General features: G+C 44.1%; 1 protein-coding gene and 3 long non-coding RNA genes across 6 annotated transcripts in view; 2 read left to right on the forward strand and 2 right to left on the reverse strand.

The window, feature by feature from the left end:
- On the forward strand, positions 1 to 15,766 carry LOC111095498. Its single transcript, XR_005357988.1, has 3 exons — positions 1 to 59; positions 194 to 230; positions 15,216 to 15,766. It is a non-coding gene; the product is annotated as an uncharacterized LOC111095498 (long non-coding RNA).
- Positions 1,580 to 8,032, reverse strand: LOC111095497. 2 transcript variants are annotated; one of them, XR_005357987.1, is made up of 3 exons: positions 7,889 to 8,032; positions 5,457 to 5,683; positions 1,580 to 2,166 (listed from the first exon to the last, which is right to left on the reverse strand). It is a non-coding gene; the product is annotated as an uncharacterized LOC111095497 (long non-coding RNA). The 2 variants fall into 2 exon arrangements; XR_005357986.1 differs by lacking the exon at positions 1,580 to 2,166 and adding an exon at positions 4,084 to 4,512.
- LOC111095496 lies at positions 8,056 to 17,134 on the reverse strand. The gene is made up of 3 exons (XR_005357985.1): positions 16,758 to 17,134; positions 12,145 to 12,282; positions 8,056 to 8,111 (listed from the first exon to the last, which is right to left on the reverse strand). It is a non-coding gene; the product is annotated as an uncharacterized LOC111095496 (long non-coding RNA).
- Positions 16,093 to 24,106, forward strand: part of VDAC2 (voltage dependent anion channel 2) — a 12,428-nt gene continuing 4,414 nt past the window's right edge. The window contains exons 1-7 of one of the 2 annotated variants that reach the window (XM_038534444.1): positions 16,093 to 16,251; positions 16,449 to 16,503; positions 17,669 to 17,737; positions 19,177 to 19,226; positions 22,642 to 22,794; positions 22,883 to 22,935; positions 23,519 to 23,746. In XM_038534444.1, the coding sequence (XP_038390372.1) occupies positions 16,473 to 16,503; positions 17,669 to 17,737; positions 19,177 to 19,226; positions 22,642 to 22,794; positions 22,883 to 22,935; positions 23,519 to 23,746 (584 nt within the window). In that variant the 5' untranslated portion in view covers positions 16,093 to 16,251; positions 16,449 to 16,472. Of the gene's footprint in view, positions 16,252 to 16,448; positions 16,504 to 17,219; positions 17,354 to 17,668; positions 17,738 to 19,176; positions 19,227 to 22,641; positions 22,795 to 22,882; positions 22,936 to 23,518; positions 23,747 to 24,106 lie in introns of those variants that run through there. The other variant, XM_038534443.1, reaches the window with a different exon arrangement.

The following is a 24,106-nucleotide window of genomic DNA, read 5'->3' on the forward strand; positions in this document are numbered from 1 at the left end:
AGGACCCGGAGATCACGACCTGAGCTGAAGGCAGACGCTTAACTGGCTGAGCCACTCAGGTGCTCCCCTCACTTTGTTTTTTGTATTTATGGGTCTGTTTCTGGGGGTTTTTTTTGTTCATTTGGTTTTTTTTTTTTTTTTTAGATTTCACACATAACTGAAATCATATTTGTTTTTCTTTGTCTTCACTTAGATAATACTCTGTAGAATCAGCTATGTTGTCACAAATGGTAAGATTGCATCCTTTTTTATGGCTGATTGATATTCCATTACATACACACACCACATCTTTGTTCCTCTATTGATGGACATTTGAATTGCTTCTATAGCTTGGCTATTGTAAATAATGCTGCAGTAAACATAAAAGTGTATATGTCTTTTTGAATTAGTATTTTTGTTTTCTTTGCGTAAATACCCAGTAGTGGAGAAGAGGGCTGATTTTGTTTTTTGTTTTTCGTTGTTTTTTTTTTAAGATTTTATTTATTTATTCATGAGACACACACACACACACAGAGAGAGAGAGAGAGAGAGGCAGAGAGAGAAGTGGTCTCCTCACAGGGACTCGATCCCAGATTCTGGGATCACGCCCTGAGCTGAAGGCAGACGCTCAACCGCTGAACCATCCAGGCGTCCCGAGGGCTGATTTTGAATGTCACCTTCCCAAAGCCCCATTACACTGTCCTTATCTGGGCAATTCCTCTGCCCACAAACTGGCATACAGGACGTAGGTCCTCTTTATATAGAGCCTCCGATGCTGGTGAATTAAGAACTGAGGCTATCACACCCCCAGGGAATGACTTAACCACCCACACAGGAGGGACCTGGGGAGGGAGTTCTCAGTGGGCATCAGGGACAAGGACAGAAACTGAGAGGGAATTATGAGAAGCCTGACCCTTGTGCCCACCTTCTAGAAGACTGGAGAGACTTCCAGTCTTATCTCTAAAAGAAGAGTTCTGTTCTTTTTTTTTAAAAAAAGATTTATTTATTTATGTATTTATGATAGAGAGAGAGAGAGAGAGAGAGAGAGAGGCAGAGACACAGGAGGAGGGAGAAGCAGGCTGCATGCCGGGAGCCCAACGTGGGACTGGATCCCGGGACTCCAGGATGATGCCCCAGGCCAAAGGCAGGCGCTAAACCGCTGAGCCACCCAGGGATCCCCAAGAGTTCTGTTCTCACTTCACAAGGTGCTTGAAGAAGACAGTGAGGTAATAGTCCCAGATAAATAAAAAAGATATTATTGGAGTATAATAGGTGAATTACCGTATCTGAACCAAACCTCCCTAAAAGTCCTGTCAGACGGTCAGTGTGTGAGGATGAGCAGTATACCCTCTTTTGATATAGGACTCTCTTGCTAGCCTTCATGTTTGCCCTGATAAGCCTTTTCTGCTAGGTGGCCCTCTAAATTGTACTCATTGAGGGCTTTGGTTGAATTTTGGCCACTCAGCTTCCTAGTCTCTATGCTTTTCCGCACTTTGGGACTCCCCCTCCACACACATAATACAGGTGTTTTTGCAATAGGGATCGAGCCTTCTGTGGTAGACTCACACTCTGTAGTATGACTTTACCGCTCCCTGTCTCAAGAGACAAAGTCTATTTCCCCACTCCTTTACAGTAACTGTCTTTGTGACTAATAAAATGTGGTGGACATGCTGATATGTGACTCATGAGGCTACCACTTTCACCCTCTTGGGATGCTGGCCTGAAATGGCTGTGCCATAAAGGAACCTAAAATGAAAGATCATGTAAGATAGAGAGAGGCCCAGCTTACCAAACGATCCCGGGTGAGCCCAGCCTCTAGCTGACCTACCAGCTGAGACAGCTGCATGAGTAAGCCCAATAGAGATCAGGAGAACTGTCCAATCAATGTGCAGATTCATAGACATAATTTATCTTAAAACACTAAGCTTTAGTGCATTTGTTAGGTTGCATTAGATAACTGATATGCCGTGCATTTTATTTCTAACACCCCTTCCCACTGGTCTTCTATAGTTTGAAAGGCCTGGCTTTATTTAGGAGGTCAGAGGTGGTTTTCCAGCCTTCTTGGCCAATATCCAGTTCCATATTGTCCTGAAGTCTGTTTTCACAAGGCTGGTCTTGGCTCTGAGGCTATATATCTTAAATGCAATCTCATTGGTGACTCACCGATGCATTCTCATTTGGCTTTGCCTGGAATTAGATGGACCAACACATATGCTTTCAAAATTTTTCTGTTAAGAAATCACAAATTTAGACTTTTACCTGTGCGTAGCCAAGATGGAGTATAGGGACCAGATTTGCCCTCTCGCTTCATTGTTGCATCCTAGTTTGTCGCCATCATCCTAAATATACTCCTGATGTGATGTGGGCCCAGCATGGAGAACAGCCAGCCCTTGCTCCCCTTGATCTGGCCTCCACTGACCTCTCCAGCCTGCCCTTGTTAATTAAGTAACCCCTCTTCTGACTATTTCCTCCCCTGACATCCCATCTGTTGTACCATTCCTGCCATATTATTTGCAGTTTGTTGAACACACCATGCTCTATCATGCCTAGGCATCTTTCCTTATGTGCTGCCCATTCCCTCCTAGCTGGCCACATAAACATGTCCTCCATTTTTAAGAATCTGTTTAACTCTGGGGCCTTCCTGATGCTCTCAGGGTGAACTGACTCCTTCATAATCCATGGTTCTCTGTTCATATAGCGATCCTTGTGCCTACAGCACGTTACAGTCCTTGTTCATGGTTGTCTCCCTTTCTAGTTCATTGTTAATGAGTCAGAGACTCATCATTAAAAACGAGTCTCTGACTCATTAAAACTTTCATTTTAATGCAGTGTCTGACACACACTAATTGCTTAGTAAACATTTATAGAAGGAAGTGTGAGGGGGTGCCTGGGTGGCTCAGCAGTTGAGCCTCTGCCTTCTGCTCAGGGCGTGATCTCGGGGTCCTGGGACTGAGTCCCATATCAGGATCCCTGCGGGGAGCCTGCTTCTCCCTCTGCCTATGTCTCTGTCTCTCTCTCTCTCTCTCTCTCTCATGAATAAATAAATAAAATCTTAAAAAAAAAAAAAGTGTGAGAGGAAGGAACATGTGTGACAAAAATCTAAAAAGATAGGGATGTCCCCAGGGCTAGAAGAATAGCCCATGCAAAAGCAGAGTGTTCCTTCTGAGTGATGAATCCAGTAGCTTGATTTCATGCTAACAGAGCCATTGTGACATTAATTAGGACTTTGTTAATTTTGAAGGAATAACAAACTGGATCCTTTATGTTACACCATTTATCAACAGATTTGTTCAACTTAAATACTGGGACATAAACAAGAGCTAACAAGAGCAAACGTTTCAGGTAACCATCAAACACTTGACAAGTAGCCCTTTCCACATAAACAATTGATGGACTGAATTAGAAAATATTCTCATCTGTTCATTAAAACAGATTGCCCTTAAGATCCTTACTGAGGAGCAATTTATTAGCATAGTTCCACTAGATTCCTGAAGGCAATACAACTGAATTCCTTTTAATATGCTTTATGATTCAGTCAAGCCAACTCTTGTCAGAGGGACCTAGTTAATCTGAATTAACTATATTTGAAGTCTTGGCATTACAGACTGAGAGCAGAATGATTCATTCAAATGGTGTGTCTTTGTAGCTTGTCCCAGAAGATTGCTGGAAACACAGAAAATTGATGGTGTTTTGGAGAAGATGAAGGAGATGTCCCTGGGTACACCTTGGCCCCTAGATGTAAACCTTGTGAGCTTGGTGACTTTCTACTTGTAGGGGAGCTGTAGCAGAAGCCTTGACTTTTAACAGGCAACCCCTCCCAATTTCCCCCTCCTCCTCCTCAAAAAACAAAACAAAACAAAACAAAAAACCCAAAAAACAAAAACAAACCCAACAGGGTACCTGGGTGGCTCAAGTGGTTGAGCTTCTGCCTTTGGCTCAGGTCATGATCCCGGGTCTGGGGATCAAGTCCCACATATGGCTTCCTGCGAGGAGCCTGCTTCTCCCTCTGTCTATGTCTCTGCCTCTCTCTCTCTCTGTCTCTCATGAATAAATACTTTAAAACAAACAAACAAACAAACAAGCAAAAAAAAAAAAAAACCCAACTTCTATACACATATATTCATAGAGCTTTCCTGTGGCATAAAGGATTTTAAATGAAGAAAATATAGGCCAGTCATGGAACGTCATCCTGTTAGAATAGAAGGTATGTTACCTGGGGAGGGAATCTACACATGAACACACATCTATTGGGAAAGGAAAGAGGCCATCAATGCTAGGCTGTGCTTTACTAACAGGGCCTTAGGCATTTTTTTTTCAGCTATGATTTTTGTACTTTACTAAAAATTTCCTGGAGTTGGGGTTTCAAGGAATTAATAAGCTTTGGGAAAAGCTGAGATGAGTATGAAGGCCTTCCGTCCCATCAGAGAGCAATGTTGGACTCCTGAGACAGGTGATGTCTTTTCCTGAGCTCCCAGGGATGGAGCCATAGTTGGGCAGATAGACATGCACTCTAGAAAATCCAGTAGCTTCCTCCTGCAAAGACCCAGAGTAGATTATTCTGGGCGCCACCACTGCTGTGGTTTCCCCTTCCATGCTAGGCTAAAATCAAGGTGGCTTGATATCCTGAACTAAACAAGAAGACAGTACTCCAAACTTGGACGGAAACCTCTGGTTCTGTATATTCTGTGTCTCTTCATTGACATGTTGTTTCTCATCCATCTTTGCAATTTCCTTCCTTTGCAATTGCTGCCATTTTTTCCTAGTTGCACTGAGTTTAGGTATGAGGATTGTACTGCTGAAATTGCCCTTCCAGGTTGTGTTTACAGGGCTTAGAATGCAACCTTTGCAAAGGAGCACATCTTTAGTCTTCCTGGCCCTCTTCTAAGCAGTTATTTCTGAAATCATGGTTCTTATATATTTATATTATACTTATATATTTAAATATAAATACATATTAGAACATATATATAAAACATACATAACTTATAGATGTATATATATGCATATATAAACATAACATATAAGCATATGTATAAACATTTTCTATTTTATACATGTATTATATATTTTGGGTATTTACGTTCCTATACTATTAACTGACTCTCCTGATTGGCCCTTCTACCCCTCTTCTCTGAGATACTCCTCTCCTTCCGCATTTTTTTCCACTTCATTTAATAGCAATTTGTTGATCCACTATGAATAACACCTATATCTCAGGCCCTTCAGAGGAGTTAAAGATGAAAATCACACTGTCCACCCTCAGGTCCTTATAATCTGATAAAGGAAAGTAGAAAAAACACAATTGAGTGTGAATGGTCATTGTTCTATTTTTGAGCACCTGTTATATGTTTAGTGCTTTAAATATAATGTTTCACTTAATCAGACCTTGTAAAATAGTGGTATCACCCCCCATATGCAGCTTTTGAAGCATTTCCTCAAGGTTATACTGCTAGTAAGTGCAGAGTTGGGATTCAAACCTGGGTTGGTCTCCAAGAGTGTCTTCCAGGAGCTGCCCTACTGTATTAGGAGGCCTCAGTGCAGACCATAAAGGCAGGCGCCATAAAAGTGATATGAGGTTCCAAGGAGGAGCTGAATCTGGGAAGGCTTTGGAAATACACTTGAGATAGGTATGCTTGTTTACATCTTCTGAGCAGCAGATGCTGAGGTAGAATTAAATGTGCAAGAGATTTACTGAGGGATGTGCCTGTGACAGACAAAGGAGGAGAAGCTTCAGATTTCTACATAGGAAAGAAGATTGGGTAAGATAGCAACACAGTTCTAAGAACATTTCAGTCAGGCCAAAAAAAATCATCCTTAAGCCAAAGTCACCTATTAGAGGAGACTCAATGTTGGACAGGGATGGACGTGCATGAGGATCCCTGTTCATCATTATGCTCGGTTACAAGCTAGGAATAAGGGCAGCCCGGGTGGCTCAGCGGTTTAGCGCCACCTTCAGCCCAGCCCAGGGCCTGATCCTGGAGACCCGGAATCGAGTCCCACATCGGGCTCCCTGCATGGAGCCTGCATCTCCTTCTGCCTGTGTCTCTGCCTCTCTCTCTGTGTGTGTCTCATGAATAAATAAATAAAATCTTTTTTTTTTTTTTTTTTTTTTTTTTTTTTTTATTTATTTATTCATGATAGTCACACAGAGAGAGACAGAGAGGCAGAGACACAGGCAGAGGGAGAAGCAGGCTCCATGCGCCGGGAGCCCGACGTGGGATTCGATCCCGGGTCTCCAGGATCGCGCCCCGGGCCAAAGGCAGGCGCCAAACCGCTGCGCCACCCAGGGATCCCTAAATAAATAAAATCTTAAAAAAAAAAAAAAAAAAAAACAAGCTAGGAATAACCTCCTGGGTTTCACTGGATCCAGAAAGGCAGCAGCTGGAGCTGTGGTCTGCTGTGCTCTGCACGCAGCTGATCTGAACAGTGCATTTTCATGGCTGCCATGAGAAGCTTAGAAGAATTGGTTAAATTTGGGGATAGTTCTGTTGAGAGTGACATTTGAGACAGCACATTTTCTATGAAACACCAGGCTCTTGAGATCCTTCTTGAAAAAACTTAACTGGGAACATATTGCATTCTCCTTTCAGAGACTCATCATGCATATTAACTCAAGGCTCTGAGAAGTTCCACTTTAAAAATGGGTTAACTCATCCAACAGTTCCCAAATCTGCTTGATCACAGAGCTTTTTATACATGTGTAAATTCTATTAATACACTGTGTAAATAGTGGCTAAAAAAAACTCTAAAGACTGTGCTTGCTTAGAAAGTTAGGTTAGGCCATATTGTGGAGGGCTTTAGACTATTTAACCTGGTGGCATTGATAGCTTTATGGAAGGGTTCAGAAGAGGGGAGTCATGCACTTGGTTGTGTTACCTGGCAGTGGGTGTGTAGTGGGGATTGGAGCAAGAGTGTGGTCCTTAAAATTAAGCCCTGGTTACTTACAGCCATAATGAGCCTCGGGATTTCCCCCAGTCTCTAGACATAGCCCATGAATCACTTGAAATATAATTGCTTTATTTCCAACCAAAGTTCTAGGAGAACTCAAACTGGTGGGAGGGGTGGTGGGGTCACCCAGTAGCAAACTGACCAACCTCCTACAGCCAGAGATAATGGCCTATTGTGGCCCTGGCTTCCTCATCAGCTTCCCTCTGTACTGAGGGTCCAGGCGGCTGGCAGCCAAGCTGTCCTTGTGACTTTCCTCAGAACTCTCCCTCACCCTCCTTCCACTGCCTCCCACACCAGGCCAAGAGATACAGGGCAGCCACACAGTAGATGCAGGCAGCCGTGGAATCTGAGTCATGAAACATTCTCAGCAGTGACCCAGTGACCGGTCTATGGAGAAGCTAGCTTTCCTCTCCCTTCATTGGGGAGGTTCATGCCTCTACTATAAATTTACCAGGGGAAATTTTTATTTTTATTTTATTTTTTTTTTTTTCAGGGGAAATTTTTAAAGCCAACTATCTCTGTTAATGCACCATGACAAGGGTGGTCCAAAGCAGTGGAGCCTTTGAATGTTTCATAAATATAATTAATCTCCCCCAATGGGGAAGGCTTTGACAGTGAGGAGGCAATGTGAATTGTGGTTAAGAATGTATGTCCTGGGCTCAGACAGAGCTGGCTTTAAATTTTGTCTCTACCCACCAAAAGAACTAGCTTTACATCCTGGGCCAGTTACCTAACCTCTATAGGTTCATGTTTCTTATCTATGGCAGATCTCATACTATGTGTTTTGTGGAGTTGTTATAAGAATTTTAAAAAGCCTATGAAGTGTTTAGAACAGTGCCTGGCACAAAGAAAGTGACTGATACGTGTTAGCCATGATTATTTTGATTGTGTTTATCATTATTAGTGTCATTCTTAGATATTGGGTGGGTACGGATAGAGTTGAGTCAGAAATGGTTCTCACCATTAAAGAGGTTCACAGAGAAGGCAGAAGGCAGAGTATTAAAAAAGAAAACAAAAACATGAGATGCAGGGCCGGCCCCTGGGTGGCTCAGTCAGCTCAGCACCTGCCTTCGGCTCAGGTCATGATCTCAGCGTCCTGGGATTGGGCCCAACACTGGGCTCCTTGCTTCTCCCTCTTCCTCTGCCTGCCACTCTTCCTGCTTGTGCTCTTGTGCTCTCTGTCTCTGTCAAATAAACAGATAAAATCTTTAAAAAAAAATACCACCCATGATATATAAGTAAATTTTACTTAAAAAGAACCCCATAGATAGGGGTACCTGGGTGGCTTCATTGGTTAAGCATCTGACTCTTGGCTTTAGCTCAGGTCATGATCTCAGGATCATGAGACTGAGCCCTGAGTCGGGCTCCACACTCAGTAGGGATTCCACTTGAAATTTTCTCTTTCCCTCTCCGTCTGCCACTCCTCCACTCATTCTCTCTCTCTCTCAAATAAATAAATCTTTTTTTTTTTAATTTTTATTTATTTATGATAGTCACAGAGAGAGAAAGAGAGAGAGGCAGAGACACAGGCAGAGGGAGAAGCAGGCTCCATGCACCGGGAGCCCGACGTGGGATTCGATCCCGGGTCTCCAGGATCGCGCCCTCGGCCAAAGGCAGGCGCCAAACCGCTGCGCCACCCAGGGATCCCTCAAATAAATAAATCTTAAAAAAAAAAAAAACATAAATATTGGGATGCCTGGGTAGCTCAGTGATTGAGCGGCTGCCTTCTGCTCAAGGTGTGATCCTGGAGTCCCGGGATCAAGTCCCACATCAGGCTTCCTGCATGGAGTCTGCTTCTCCCTCTGCCTGTGTCTCTGCCTCTCTCTGTCTCCTTCTGTGTCTCTCATGAATAAATAAATAAAATCTTTTTTTAAAAACATAAATATTAAACTCTAGTTAATGATATGCATACTGAAGTATTTATAGGTAAAGTGTACTGATGTCTGCATCTAACTTTGAAATGCATCAAAATGGTAAGATGGATTGATGAATGGAATGATGGATAGATATGAGAGGAGAACAAACATAACAAAATGTAAACTGTAGAATCTAAATAGTAGATGTATGGCATCCATTATGCAATTCTTTCAACTTTTCTGTATGTTTGGAAATTTTCATAATAAAATATTAGGAAACCATGTAATAAATGCCATAAGGCAATAAGTGCCATAGAAGTTCAGAGAAAGTAAAAGCTGATAAATCAGAAAAACACTGTGGTGGGAGTACATTGGAGTTGGGCTTTAAAAGGAATCAGAGGGTTTAACTCAAAACGGTGGGGCTGGAGAAGCATTCTAGGTAGGATGAGCAGCATAGGCAAGGGAAGTGAAGCTGAAAACACTGATTTGGGAATCACCTGTGACCTGAGTTAGCACAGGTGGCAGGTAAGAAACATGACTGTGATGGAAGGCAGAGTAGAACTGTCATCCCTATTCCTTATGCCAGGGACCTTATGCTATGGGGAAAGGGGGGAGGCACTGAAATTTCTCTGTCTTCATTTCCCCTGTCACTTTGGGCTAAGCTTGTCCATAAGGAAGGTGTGAGTTTTTCCAAGGAACCAAAACATGTTTCGCCAGTGTTCTAATTGGAGCTCTGAGCAAGAGCGCAGGTTGCTGACTGCATGATAAATAGCAAAGTCCTTTTATGTCAGTCTCTGCATCAACCCAGAATCATTCCACCAGAATAGCAACTGGGAGGAACTGCATGAAACTTGCACTTACTCTGTATTCTATTAAGCTGTAATCCCACCATCTTCTTTTAATCATCACATTTTATATTAAATACTAAATCAAAATAGAGTCCACGCTGCATGAGCTCTGGAGAGCTGTCAAATGCTTCTCTTTCCCCCTTAGGAGTCACTGCTGGGCTTTGATAGGCAGCCTAGATCAGTGGTTTTCATGCTTCGGTGTACCTGAGAATGATAGCCCAAAGTCGTGTGCACAAAACCAGGCACACTGTCCTTTATGGACAATTTCAGGCATTTTTCACATACCGGCTTGACTTTTGAGCCCAGTTAATCCTAGGATGGCCCTCACCTCCAGCCACGGGTCTTAATTCCCCCAAATATTTTAAGTCTCTCTATTCACTTTCACCCTCCTTAGTTTTCACCCCAGTCCTACCTGTGCTTCCTTCTATCTGTATTGTCCTCTCACTGCTGCTCTCCTTGCCACCTTCTCCCTTGATGCCCTCTGGAACCTTGTTCTTCCTGTAAATAAACTACCCTAAGTCTTCAACTTCATGGCTGAATGCTCTTTCACACTTCTCACCTTAGCAAAAAAGGACCTTTACCCATAGGTGTTCCCTCTTCCCAGAGGGAGGCCTGCTCATTCTGCCCATGCCTTCATTTTTTTTTTTTTAAAGATTTATTTATTCATGAGAGACACAGAGAGGCAGAGACACAGGCAGAGGGAGAAGCAGGCTCCTCATGGGGAGCCCGATGTGGAACTCGATCCCAGATTCTGGGATCACGACCTGAGCCAAAGGTAGGCAGGCACCCAACTGCTGAGCCACAGCAGGGATGTGTCGCGTCGTGTCCCCCGTCCCCCCACCCGCACCTTCTTGGACTCAAGGGCTGGACCTGGGGGTGGGAAGCGTGGCTACTTTTTTTAACTACTCCACCCTCCTATAAAATCACCCTCCTATGAAATCACTTCCGTCATCAGTTCTATCATCCTTTACTTGGTATCCTTTATGACCAGCTTCCTGGTTACTCCCTTGTGTTCCCTGAGGACTTTAGCCCTGACTCCCAGTTTTCCTTTCCACCTCTTATCCGAACAACATCCTGGTGACTTCAGTATCCCTGCCAGCAGCTTGTGCCTATCCCACCATCGAGTATTGAATATGTGCGTGCAGGACAGTTAGCTCCAACCACCTAGTCTCACCTATCATCTTTGACCTTCTCAACTCCAATGAACTTGACTTCCTCTCCACCCTTCCATGGCTGGTCACCACCCAGAATGCTCAACTGCTAAACCTTACATCTCAGTGTCCCACATACTAACCATAACCACAGCTTATAGTTTAATCTCTCTCTCATCTCTATATGTGTTTGTTTGAATCACATGAAGATTCCCAGTTCTTAGCCCCAGAACTCTCCTTAGACCTGGGCAAGAGGGTCCTCCCACCCTGGGCCTCATACCTTAGAGGGCCCTACTCAAACCCTTCTCAAAATGTGCCTATTCCTATCGGGTGAGGAGTTTGCAAGGACAAAAACAAAAAACAAAACAAAACAAAAAAACAAGTCCACATGCTCACCCTCTCCATAACTGAACCAAACTCTGGATACAGAAGATCTGTCTTCCCCACTGAAACACTTAAGAACTTGCTTCTGGGGCCTGCATGGATTTCTTTCCCAGAGTCCGTCCTTTTAAGCATGGATTGAACTGCCAGTGACATACCCCTAAGCCCATGGAGTGGTCAAGGAGTGTGTGTCTATGTGAAGGGGGATGGAGTGGACACATGGATGGGTGTGTATCCCTCACATTGTGGGACAAAGCCTGAGGCAGGAAAAGAAGGAATGTGAATCTCGGGTCGTCTCTCCCTATGTTGACCTCATGTGGCACTAGGTCTGCGCAATAGGACTGAATCCTAACAAGGAAACCTTCAAAATTTGCCTGGCTGGATTTCAAAAGTGCATGGACTCCTGTGTATGTCCTATTTCCCCCTTTTTTGACCAGGCAGTTATCCTGTGCCTGTCCTACCCCATGTGTGTTGGATTGTATGTACGTGTTGGGGGGCAGACAGCTTGTCTCTTTAGTTCATAGGTCTTCAGATCAAGAGGACCTGTACTGGAGTTGCTGTACTTAAGGAAATATACCTGAGAAGCCTCTTGCTGATGCTATAAAAGCTGGAGGTTTAGGGGAGGGCGTGGGGAGAAGTTAATATATTTTCCATGTAAGAGAAATGTAAATAATATGACCAGATTGTGGTAATTTAAGTTATATCCACAAATTCTTTGACACTCCTTTCAAAACACGGAACTTAATTTCTTTCCCTTTGAGCACGGACTGGTCTTAATAACTTACTTCTGGGACGCCTGGGTGGCTCAGAGGTTGAGTGCCTGCCTTTGGCTCAGGATGTGATCCTGGATTCCTGGGATCGAGTCCCACATCGGGCTCCTTGCATGGAGCCTGCTTCTCCTCCCTCTGCCTGTGTCTCTGCCTCTCTTCCTGTGTCTCTCATGAATAAATAAATAAAATCTTTAAAAAATATATAACTTACTTCTAACAGAATAAAGCAGAAATGACAGTGTGACTTCCAAGGCTGGATCATATAAGAAATCGTGGCTTTGTGTCTCTCTCTTGGATCACCTGCTCTAGGGGAAGCCAGCTGCCATGTCATGAGGACCCTCAAGCAACCCTATGGAGAGATGACATAGTGACAAACTGAGTCCTCTTGCCAAGAGCCAAAGGGGAAGCAATTTTGGAAGGAGATTCTACAGCACAGTCAACCTTTCAGATGACTGTAGCCCCAGCTACTACATTGAGCAATCTCAGTGGGAGGCCCTGAGCTAGAATCACCCAGCTAAGCCAATTTTTAACTCACAGAAACTTTCAGATAATAAAATGTTGTTCTAAGATATTAAAACATTCCACTCACTGCTCTCCCCTTTTCACTTCCAGGAAAATACTCTCTCCTGAATGTTCTTTTTAGGCTTCTGGCCAGTCTGCTTGACCCTGGAATGCCAATAACTCCTAAGGTTTCTACTGTCTCTATTCCTAGCCCATCTCTTACTGACTTTAATCACACCCATGGATAGTCAATAATTAAAACTAAAATTTTCATGCCAGTGTCTCCTTTCTCCTAGGCTTCATAATTGTCAATTGGACAACTCCATTTAGATGTGGCCCCTGGGGGATCCCTGGGTGGCACAGCGGTTTAGCGCCTGCCTTTGGCCCAGGGCGTGATCCTGGAGACCCGGGATCGAGTCCCACGTTGGGCTTCTGGTGCATGGAGCCTGCTTCTCCCTCTGCCTGTGTCTCTGCCTCTCTCTCTCTCACTGTGTGCCTATCATAAATAAAATAAAAAATAAAAAAAAAATAGATGTGGCCCCTGGCTCATTCTTATCTGAAATGGAATCATCCTCTTTCCTCTGACTTTCTCATCCTCCATCCTCACACCCGTCCCTCTTCCTGTAGCCCTTGCAACACTGAGTGGAACCTTTGTCCTCCCAGTTGTTCAGGTCAGAAGTGTTGCTCCCAGCCATCCTAGATTCCTCTTCACTTGCTGCTTTGAGGACCTTCAGAATTTGACTCCACCCAACATCTTTAGACTAATCTCTCAACTTTTCCTACAGGTTTTCCCAGCTTTAACTACCTGTGGTTTCCAAATGATTCTTGTCACTTGAAGCATGTATGGCTGTGCACATGCCTCTTTCTAGAATTTTGCTTTTCCAATCCTTGACCTATTCATAAATTCTCCTTTCAGACTTTAGGGCAAGTGTCTTCTCAGTCTGATGGTGCCCACAAACCTCTCTGCTCACATTTAGCACTGTATTTGCAATTCCTGCATTCCCCAGCCTTTGTTGTGGGACAGTTTTCCATGGAGTTTCTACGAGTCTTGCAACTGCTTTTATCCCAAACTATTTTTTCAAGATGTCTGCATAGCAAACAATCTTGAAAGATAGAGGTAGTGTCTCTCTCTAAGGTAGAGGGCAGATTTTATTTCCTGAGACGTATGTCTCATACACATAAACATAGAGTGCACAGCTTCTACATAGGATATTCTGTATCACCCCTGGGGACAGAGAGGGCAAGGGGATCTAATTTAAACAGAACCTTATGTTGCCTGCCATGCCACAAATAATGGTCCTTAGTCTCTGACCTCCAAGTCTCATGTCTTCTGTTAGCATTTATGAACCTATGAAACTATGGCAGACTAACTTGTTAGACTAACTTGAAAGAAAGGTAAAATCTTGGACCCTTCATAGTTCTTGACACCTCTACACACACTGGACCATAAGTGCCTTGAGAGCAGGAAGTGCAGCTAAGTGTAGTTTGCTTCCCCTGTGGGTGATACAAGGTAGTCGTTCTATAAGGGGTGGCTGCTGCTAATGAATGCTGCTTTGGCCTTGGAGGGCTTTGATTTATTTTTTATTTTTTTATTTTTTTGGTGTTGTTGTTTTAGAGAGGGAGAGCTTGTGCACTCCAGCAGGGCAGGCGCAGACAGAAAGAGAGAGGGAGGGGGAGAGAGTATGAGGATGAGCCTGAGCAGGCTCCATGCCCAGCTTGGAATCCAAAGTCCGAAGCAGGGCTCAATCTTAGGACCCTGAGATCATGACTTTAACCGAAATCAACAGTCCCACGCTTGACTGAGTGACCACACCAGGTGCCCCAAAAGGGCTTTGAATGAAAGTACTGAAATATATTTACTGAATGCAACTTTGAAATAAATTACTATCATCCTTCTCCTGGTTATTAGGTATTGTGTACGTTCTTTGTGTTCCTAGAGGCTGTGTTCTGTGGCAAAGCAAAATTCTCTGGGGGGTTAAAAATGCTACAGAGAGGGGACGCCTGAGTGGCTCAGCAGTTTAGCGCCGCCTTCAGCCCAGGGCGTGATCCTGGAGACCGGGATCGAGTCCCGAATCAGGCTTCCTGCATGGAGCCTGCTTCTCCCTCTGTCTGTGTCTCTCCTGAATAAATAAAATCTTAAAAAAAAAAAAAAAATGCCACCGAGAGCTCACAGTGTGAATAAGCCCTACTGCAGGTTAATGGAGGTGACTAGGTTTTTCAGGAAGGTGGTGTGTTCTGCTCCATTTGGGACAAGACCTCATCAGTCTCTGCCATTAGCTTCACAAAAGCACCAAAAAGGTCAGAGCAAACAGGTTGCAGTGCAGCCGGGCTGATTTCAGCTCAACCTGCCTGAGTTTGAATGAAGTTTTGATCAGGGTTTTCTGGTGCCTGAGCAACGACTTCCTTTGCTGATCCCTTACAGTAGTTCCAACCAAGACCCGGCAAGGTTGCTGGCTGGGCTTGCACCAGGATGCACCTTTACTCCGGGTCTGCCTTGTGGAAGTCTATACCGTCGGGTTTGGGAGGAAGGTGGAAGCTGGGCAGCATTTGAGCAGAGGTGGCTTCCCCTAGGGGCCGGGGGAAAGCTTTGCTCATTGCGTGTGTCTGAAAGGCCACGAAAGACCCCTTGGTCTCATTTAAACTTGTCATTTTATCGAGGAGGAAACTGCGATACAGTAAGGATAAAATGCTCAGATTAGTGACTGATTCCAGAGCTTCCATTGACCCTATTTCTCTCATTAGCTCGTTTTTTTTTTTTTTTTTTTTTTCTTATTCCCTTAGCGTCCTCACTCTTCGTGCAGTCAGGGAGCTCGAGTGCACCGTTCTAAGGCCAGCTCAGCAAGATTCGTAAATTTTTCTAGCAGCCTTACTCCTCAAGACAGCTCCGGTCGGGCGAGGGTGCAAAGCAGTCGGATCCCCTAAACCGGGAGGCGGCTGCAGAAGAGGAACCCTAAGGCGTGAAGCAGGGGAAGGGGGCGGGGCACCCCAGGGCAGCCTCAAGTTTGCAGGGAGGCGGGGCAGCTCCGGAGAGCCTCTCCCGCGGAGCCCGGCGCGGCCGGGCAGTTACACCGCGCGGGGAGGTGGACGCGGGGGGCGAGCGAGCGTGGGGCGGGAGGTGGCGCCTTTGTGCCCCGTTTGCCCTCGGGGGCTTGGAGAGAGTCCTGCAGAAGCGCACGCTGCACCTGCCCAGGGCAGACCCAGCTAACGCCCAGCGGACTCCTTCCAGACGCCGCGCGCGGGGAGCGTCTCCGCAGAGCCCGGACTCGCGGCGGGCGGGGGGCCCTCCCCGGAGAGTCGTACGTGACCCCCGTGCTGCGCAGCCGCGCCCAGCGGCGCCGGGGCCCGCGCGCGCACGCGCCTGACGCCCCACCCCGCCCGCGAGGAGCGCGCGGGGCCTCCGCCCCACCCCCCGCACGCGCAGTCCCTCCCGCGCCGCCGCCGCCGTTCCCCGCCCCCTCGCCCCTGGGGCTGCCCTCGTCGCTGCCTGACCCGAAGTCGGGCAGTTTCTGCCTTTCCGGCCCCCGCCGACGGCGACCAGCAGCCCACCCCGGGGGCAGACGGCGGCCTCCGGTCCTCGCGGGCATCCTGGAGCAGGTCGGGGTGGGCGGCGGGAGGCGTTGCGGGGGCCGGCGCGGCGGACAGCCGCGGGGGCCTCGGCGGGGTCCTGGCGGGGGGGGGGACAGGGTTGCGGCGGGCGGAACGGTGTCTCCTTCACTTCGCCCTCCAGCCGGGGTAGCTGCAGCCCGACCCTGAGCGAGCCCCGCAGCCCGAGCTGCGAGCGGAGCGGCGGTAGCGGCCCCTCTCCGGAGACCACCAGGTACGCCGCGCCCGCGTCCCTGGGGCCCCTCGGCCCCGGCGGCCCACAGGACGCCTGAGCCCGACTCGGGGTCGGCCCTGGCTCCCCAAGATGGCCGCGCTGCCCGGCGGCTGCTCGCCTCTGTGTCGGGGACCCCCCCGCCCCCCGCCTTCTGGCCCCTTGACCCGCGCTGACCGCACTTCTTGTCCCTCCCGTAGATCACCCCTTCCTGTGGCCTCGCCATGGCGACCTACGGGCAGAGCTGCGCGCGGCGTGAGTAGAGCCGAGGTCGCTACGGGATGGGGCGGGGTTGGCTGGGGGCGTCGAAGCCGGTCGACCGGAAAACCGCGACTCCTTTCCCCGAATCTCTCCCAAGGACGGGAACGTTCGCCCCTTGCAGTAGCTGCTCTACTCTGTGACCCCCTCCCACCCCACCCCTCGCAACTGGCCCTGCGGCGGAGGGGCTGCGCGGCGGGATTCCGGATGGAGGGCCGAGGCCGGGGGGACTTGGTCTCGGGCGCGTTCACCTTTAGTGTCTCGGACGTGCCTTTGAGAACCCAGAAGCAGACAGTTCTTCAGTGTGGGAGTCGGCTTTTGGGAGGATTGGGTCGCTTTTCTAGAGGAAGTAGTAACCCCCTTGTGAGAGCGCAAGGTCATTCTGTGTGCTCCCGTGGGCGTGGACGCGCGCTGTAGAATGAATGGGCCGGCGTGACCCGGCCAGGCTGCTTGCCCTGAGGCCGCGCAGCATTGGCGGAGGTCTTGAGAGTCCTATTAATATGCCTCAAGTGCCACCTGATATTGAGTTGATGTAGACGCTTGAGCGAAACCTACATGATCGTGTCCCCCCCCCCCCCCCCCGGGACTCCCCCGGGAGTCCCAACATTGTAAATCACCAACGCGTTCTTTAGCTTTCTCTTCCCGCCCCAGAATGTTGGCTTAAGAAGAACTCCTTGAGGATACCAAGAGATTCTTTTAGGGGGGAGAAGGCTTTGTCTTAGGTTTCGGGTTTTATGTCGTCTGGTTACATCAGACCATTCCAGTGAATTCTGCAGATCTGTCCGTGTGTGTAGATGTACTTACGTGCATATGTGTCTGATCCTTTGTACTGGTTGGGTCCTAAGAGGTGAGGCTGCCGGTACTGTTTAAACCTAGGAATAGGAAGTCTGCTGCTTGGGCTTTGGAAGGAATCTCCGGGATTTGTATAGCCACTGGGGGGGGTGGTGGTGGGGGGGGTTGACCATTTTGGCAGTGTGTCTTTATTGGTGATAATCTCACAGATCATTAAAGTATAGTTTTTCTGGAGCTCCTGGTAGTATCAAAAACGCCTCCCACAAGTTGGACTGCCTGAATTTAAAGGTGGTAGTGGGTCATAATCTAGTTCCTGGACTAGAAAGTGGGAGAACAGGAACGTTAACCCTGGAATGTTTCTTCCCACCAGCAATGTGTGTTCCTCCATCCTATGCTGACCTTGGCAAAGCTGCCAGAGATATTTTCAACAAAGGATTTGGTAAGAACTTTTTTTTTTTTCCCAGATCAGAAGTGAAAGTGTGTTTGGACTGCTTAGGGAAATTAATAGTTTTTTTCACGTTGTAAATATATATATATATATATATATATTTAAAGATTTTATTTATTTATTCATGAGAGACACAGAGACAGAGACACACACAGAGGGAGAAGCAGGCTCCACACAGGGAGCCCCATGTGGGACTCGATCCCAGGACCATGCCCTGGGCAGAAGGCAGGCGCTAAACCTCTGAGCCACCCAGGATCCCCACATTGTAAATATCGTGCTGTATTAGTTTACATTTATGAGATAACATTTTATTTTATTTATTTTCATGAGATAACATTTTAGATGAGGTTTTTGTTAAGACAGTACAGGAATAATCCACATCTCCCTCTACTCCAGTTTCCTCTCCAGGTTTTTCAAACTGTACCTTAAGGATTTTACCTGTAAGAAAAAAACTGTGCTTTTATTTCCTTCAGATATAATTGGTTGACTGCAATTATATTACTGTTTTGCTTTTGTGGTGATTCCCAGTGGGTTATGAGTTTTTCCAAATGAATTTGGGTTTTCTTCTTAAAGATTTTATTCCACATACCACCCCTTCTACTTTAGATTATTTTTCTTGTTATTTAGACTATTAATCCCAAAGGAAGATAACCTTTTTGGGATAATTATTTTAAAAGCCTTTATTAAAGGGACACCTGGGTGGCTCAGTCAGTTAAGTGTCTGCACTGGGCTTAGGTCATGATCCCAGGTTCCTGGAATCAAACCCCACAACGGGCTCCCTGCTTGGGGAGGAGCCTGCTTCTCCCTCTCTGCCATACCCCTCCTGCCTGTGCTCTCTTGCTGTTGCTTTTAAATATAAGGGAAGGGAGAAGAAATGTGTGGGAAATATCAGAAAGGGAGACAGAACATAAAGACTCCTAACTCTGGGAAACGAACTAGGGGTGGTGGAAGGGGAGGAGGGCGGGTGGGTGGGGGTGAATGGGTGACGGGCACTGAGGGGGGCACTTGATGGGATGAACACTGGGTGTTATTCTGTATGTTGGTAAATTGAACACCAATAAAAAATAAATTTATTATAAAAATTTTTTAAAGCTGCAAAAAATACATAAAATCTTAAAAAAAATTAAATGTCTGTGATAAAATAAACTATTGAATATTCTGAGATTTAAGGTGAGTTGATTTTCTGATCTGGCAAATTTTTTGTGCCACATACTCCAAAATAGGCAGAGCTGTGTAGAGTTGTTCGGTGCTGTGTATGTTAGTTTACATAGAATAATTAAAATTTTTTTGTATTTAAATATGTTGTATCAACCCACATTTTTATGCCCCTCTGAATATATGAAGTCTTTTTTTTTAATGTGTAGTCAGCTATTGGTATGCATCTTTTATACGAAAGAATAATTTTGTTACCTTTTGCTCTCTACTTGAAGGTTTTGGGCTGGTGAAACTGGATGTGAAAACAAAGTCATGCAGTGGTGTGGTGAGTGTTAGCTATCTAATAAATCCTGATGAGTCTTTATATAATTTTTAACCCATAAAATAGTCACCACTGAAAGATGTCTGCCCATTTTACCTTGAAGAAGAGGCAGAAGTTAATTTTGTCTTAAGAGATTTGCATGAAATTTGATTTACTAGGACTTTTCATTATGATTTTGATTTTTAGGTGTTTTTTTTTTTTTTTTTTGCCATATTACCGTAAATGAAGAAGAAGAAGAGGCAGAAGTTAATTTTGTCTTAAGAGATTTGCATGAAATTTGATTTACTAGGACTTTTCATTATGATTTTGATTTTTAGGTGTTTTTTTTTTTTTTTTTTTTTTTCCATATTACCGTAAATGCTCAAGGAACAAGACTGGTTATTTGGGACTGTTTACTTAGTAAGATTACAGGCTTGGAGTCCGGGATCCTGTTATATTTTTTTGTAATCCTTTTTTGTTTTGTTTTGTTTTTTTTAGTGAATCCTTACTTTTTATGCCTGTTAAAAGCATAATGAATCTGGGCATAAAAATAACTCTTTAATTTGAGTGTACTAATTATCATAAAGGGCATAATCTAGCAGCCTTCTCTGAAAGTTCTGTGTGAATTTTGTGAATTTAAGAGTCCTGATTTGAATATTTTTAAAGATGTTAATATTTTAGTTTTTGAATGTCTTGATTCTGCCTTAACTCTCGAAGAAGGTAAGATAAATTTAATTTTGTGGCATTTTTTTTTTTCCTTCCTCAAAAATTTTTTGTATTGATTCTGTTTTGGGTATGAGAATAGTGTGTGAATATTGAATATTGCAGGTTATTTTGATTAATTCATGCTGTAATTGTTAGCTCCCTCAATGCATGTAACTGATATTTATTAAAATTATTAATGTTTCTTAATACCCGAAGTTGGATTTCTGGGGTTTTATATTGATCGTATCTGTCATTTGGCTTCTTTGGTCTGGAAGGAAGCCTGTATTCACCGTGGTTGAGTGACTTAATTGCTCAAGGTACAGAGCAATGACTTTGTTTTTTGTGTTACCACTCTTAACCTCTTGAGGTCTCTTATAAACACTTGGTGTGCACTAGTTGAGACACAAAGGCCTTCCCAAAAAAAGGGAACACTCAGGCCTTAAGTTTAGAAAGCTTATTACTTGCTGGTTGGGGAGACAAAATTTTAAACTAGGGAACACAGAAAAGTATATCTGGTATGAAATTGGTTAATCAAAATCTTTGTTGGAGAGAAAAGGCTTTTTGTGGACAGGGTTAAGAAGGGTTTATGGAATTAAGTTTGAGATCATGGGGCACCTGGGTGGCTCCGTGGTTGAACATCTGCCTTTGGCTCAGGTCATGATCCCAGGGACCCTGAGATGAAGTCCCGCGCCAGACTCCCCACAGGGAGCCTGCTTCCCCCTCTGCCTGTGTCTCTGCCTCTCTCTCTGTCTCTCATGAATAAATAAATAAAAATCTTTAAAAAGTAAGAAGATTAAAAAAAAAAGTTTGAGATCATGGAGGATATATATGAGCTGGATTCCATATGTTTCTATTTAATGTATATCAACATGGTACAGATCTTGTAGGATGTATCTGGCCCACAGTCCCATTAAGAGCCAGTTCTGTTTTCTCACCTAAACTGCAAAGATGTCCAGTTCATTCCAGAATGTAGAAGCCTAAGTATTTGGTGATGGAGTGAAGGATGTGATATTGGCCAGTGGTGTCATTGGCCCAAGTCTGGTCCCACTGTGTGATCTTGATTTTGTGTCTTGAGGATTCCTTGGGTGTATATAGACTGGCTCATAATCTATACGCTGACGGATGGCAGGGAGTGATGTTTCAAGAGTCATTAATCATTGTCACTCAGGATTAAAAGGAGCTACTTCTATACAGTCCCCATTCCACATATCTGCTAGAAGAACATGCTCCATATATATATTAATAATGCTTTTCTTTGTATAGAGCACAGGAAAACGTACAAAGTTTTTACAGTGCCAGACCAGTTTAATCTTCCAGGGGTAGATTTTGTTATTACAATTGAGGAAACAGACCCAGAAAAGTTAAGCATCTTTCCTCAGTGTTATTCATTTAGTAAATGGCTGCCAGAACTGGATGCCAGGACTCCTCTAATTTTATATCTAGCGGTTTTTTTTTCTAACATAATCCAGTGTTTTTTAATATGGGCATTGAATGCCAAGCTTTGACTTGAAATTCCTATCAAAGTGTTTTATTTCAGGAGATTGAATCTGTCTCACTGCAGAGCCATAGTTATACGAATGTTCTGTTTTCTTTTCTTTTCTTTTCTTTTTTTTTTCCGAATGTTCTGTTTTCTAAGTGAAGGATTATTGGCCTTTTCTCATATTGATGTGGTTTTTGATATTCTCTCCCTGTTGGCAGGCATCACAATTTCAGGTTGAGTTCTCTTCTTCATTAGTTTGGATCACCTGTCTTTAGATTTGGCTTTTCATAGGCCAAAGTATGTAAGACAAACTGTGAATCAGAATGCTCAGAGGGTATTTTATTATTTTATCTTGGAAGTTTGCCTGTCTACTGAGCTCTGAAAGATTATTAGATTTCTGGGTGTCTGTAGCAGATTTTAAATTTCAATAAGCCCTCCATAGTGTGCCTTCCTTTTCACATGGTGTGCAATTAGGGATTTGCAAGTTACTTGTATTTGCTACAAACATAAGATTATATAATGCACTTCAAATTGATATCTGTGTTAGATTTTTTCTACTGATGTTATCTGTTGTACTTAATATAGTTTATATTTTATGCATAATAAAAACCAGTTGTAGATTAAATCTCCTATTATTCCCTTTCCCTCCTTTCTTTTTAAATAAAATCTGGTGAGGACTCTTTAAGAAAAACAGAATATTGGGGTTACCGAAGATTTTAAATATTATGGCATAAATTCCAATGGTGGGGTGCTTTCCCTTTTAAGAAATTTCAGGAAACATTTCCTAATAGTGTTGTCAGTTATTATGAATACTTATTTTGGTATGGGGTCTGTGATTAACCATACTGATGACCTTTATAGTGTTTCATTTACTATTAGGCAGATTGGATACAGTGCCCAAACATTCATCCTTCCCACCTTCCACCTCCCACCACCAATTTTTGAATTCCAAATAAAATTACCTTAGCAGAAGTTTCCTTAAAAGCTGTAAGGTTTTTTCACCTGAGAATTAGATACAGTTTAACTTGTCATTCATTGGTTGGAAATGTAAGTAAGTGTACAGTAAGGCAGCAGTTAGTAACTGACAGGTTAATTTGTTGTTCTTGTATATACAGTAGCAGAGTTAGAGGTATTTGGGAAACTAGAAAAAAGGATTAGTGAAATTACTGTGAATCAGTGTTTTTTTTGTTTAAGTTGGCAGTGATTCTTCTCGGCTTACAAGAAAGTTCATGAAATCATTTATTGTCTTATTAGGAATTCTCAACGTCTGGTTCATCTAATACAGACACTGGTAAAGTTACTGGAACCTTGGAGACCAAATATAAATGGTGTGAGTATGGTCTGACTTTCACAGAAAAGTGGAACACCGATAACACTCTGGGAACAGAAATCGCAATTGAAGACCAGGTAACGTTTTGAACATGGGTTTTGTATTATTTTATTTTTTATTTCAAAAAGGAGATATAGCTGAAAGATTATTTTTCTTTCAAAATAGATCTGTCAAGGTTTGAAACTGACATTTGATACCACCTTTTCACCAAACACGGGGTAAGCATGGACAGATGTTTTTATTTGCTTTAAATTTCATTTTTAAGTAATCTCTACACCCAATATGGGGCTCAAACTCCCGTCCCTGATATCAAGAGTCGCATGCTCTACCAACTGAGCCAGCCACGTGCTCCTTTATCTGCTTTAAATTTAAAAGCATTTCTCTCCTCTTTCTTTAGGGAAAAGATGCATGCACATTTAATGTTTGATAGGTTTCTTAACTGTCCTGTGTGGTGGTGAATTTCTGTTTCTGCCTTTGGAGTATGATGACTACTATGATTGCTATTGTTGGCTTCCCTTCAAATATTTGCCTCTTTTCATTGTCTCACTAATTTGGATAATTAACATGTTTCTAATAGTCTTACAGAAGCAATCTTTTCATGGTGATAGAAGCCCAGTAACTCCAAGTGCCCTTGTTTTTCAGCTCATTGAGCTATATTTCCTTTACCTCTTACTATTATCCTGCTACTACTTTTATTCCCCAGTTAACACTGCAGTTCATAAATGTGCCCTTTGTGCAGAAGTTATGTATGTAAGTCTTTCTCACCGGCATCAATTTTAAGTTAGTTTGTTCTTTTTCCAGAAAGAAAAGTGGTAAAATCAAGTCTTCTTACAAGAGGGAGTGTATAAACCTTGGTTGTGATGTTGACTTTGATTTTGCTGGACCTGCAATCCATGGTTCAGCCGTCTTTGGTTATGAGGGCTGGCTTGCTGGCTACCAGATGACTTTTGATAGTGCCAAATCAAAGCTGACAAGAAATAACTTTGCAGTGGGCTACAGGACTGGGGACTTCCAACTACACACTAATGTGTGAGTATTTCTTCTGTGGGATATTGTGATGCAGCACTTGGGGATGTTTCTGATATCACCTGTTATCTCTTACGAATCTAGGTACAATCTAAAGGATTTCTCTTAACACAAAACATCACCATCCTTGGGCATTTCTGGGCACACCTAAAAGTGTACAGTAAAAAATGTTAGTCTGACTTTTGGTGCTGAGAGAGTAAATGTTTATTTTATATGAGGCTTGATGTGCTCCGGATTTTTAGAAAACATTATGATGTTGCCAAATTACCAGTGTGTTCATTTTACTTAATTGTGATATGTAAAGTGCCGAGTTGGTGGAATTGCCTAAAATGTATGGTGTTTTTACCTAACCCAGATTAAATG

This window comes from Canis lupus, chromosome 4, assembly GCF_011100685.1.
Source record: "Canis lupus familiaris isolate Mischka breed German Shepherd chromosome 4, alternate assembly UU_Cfam_GSD_1.0, whole genome shotgun sequence".
In the NCBI taxonomy this organism is placed as follows: Eukaryota; Metazoa; Chordata; class Mammalia; order Carnivora; family Canidae; genus Canis; species Canis lupus.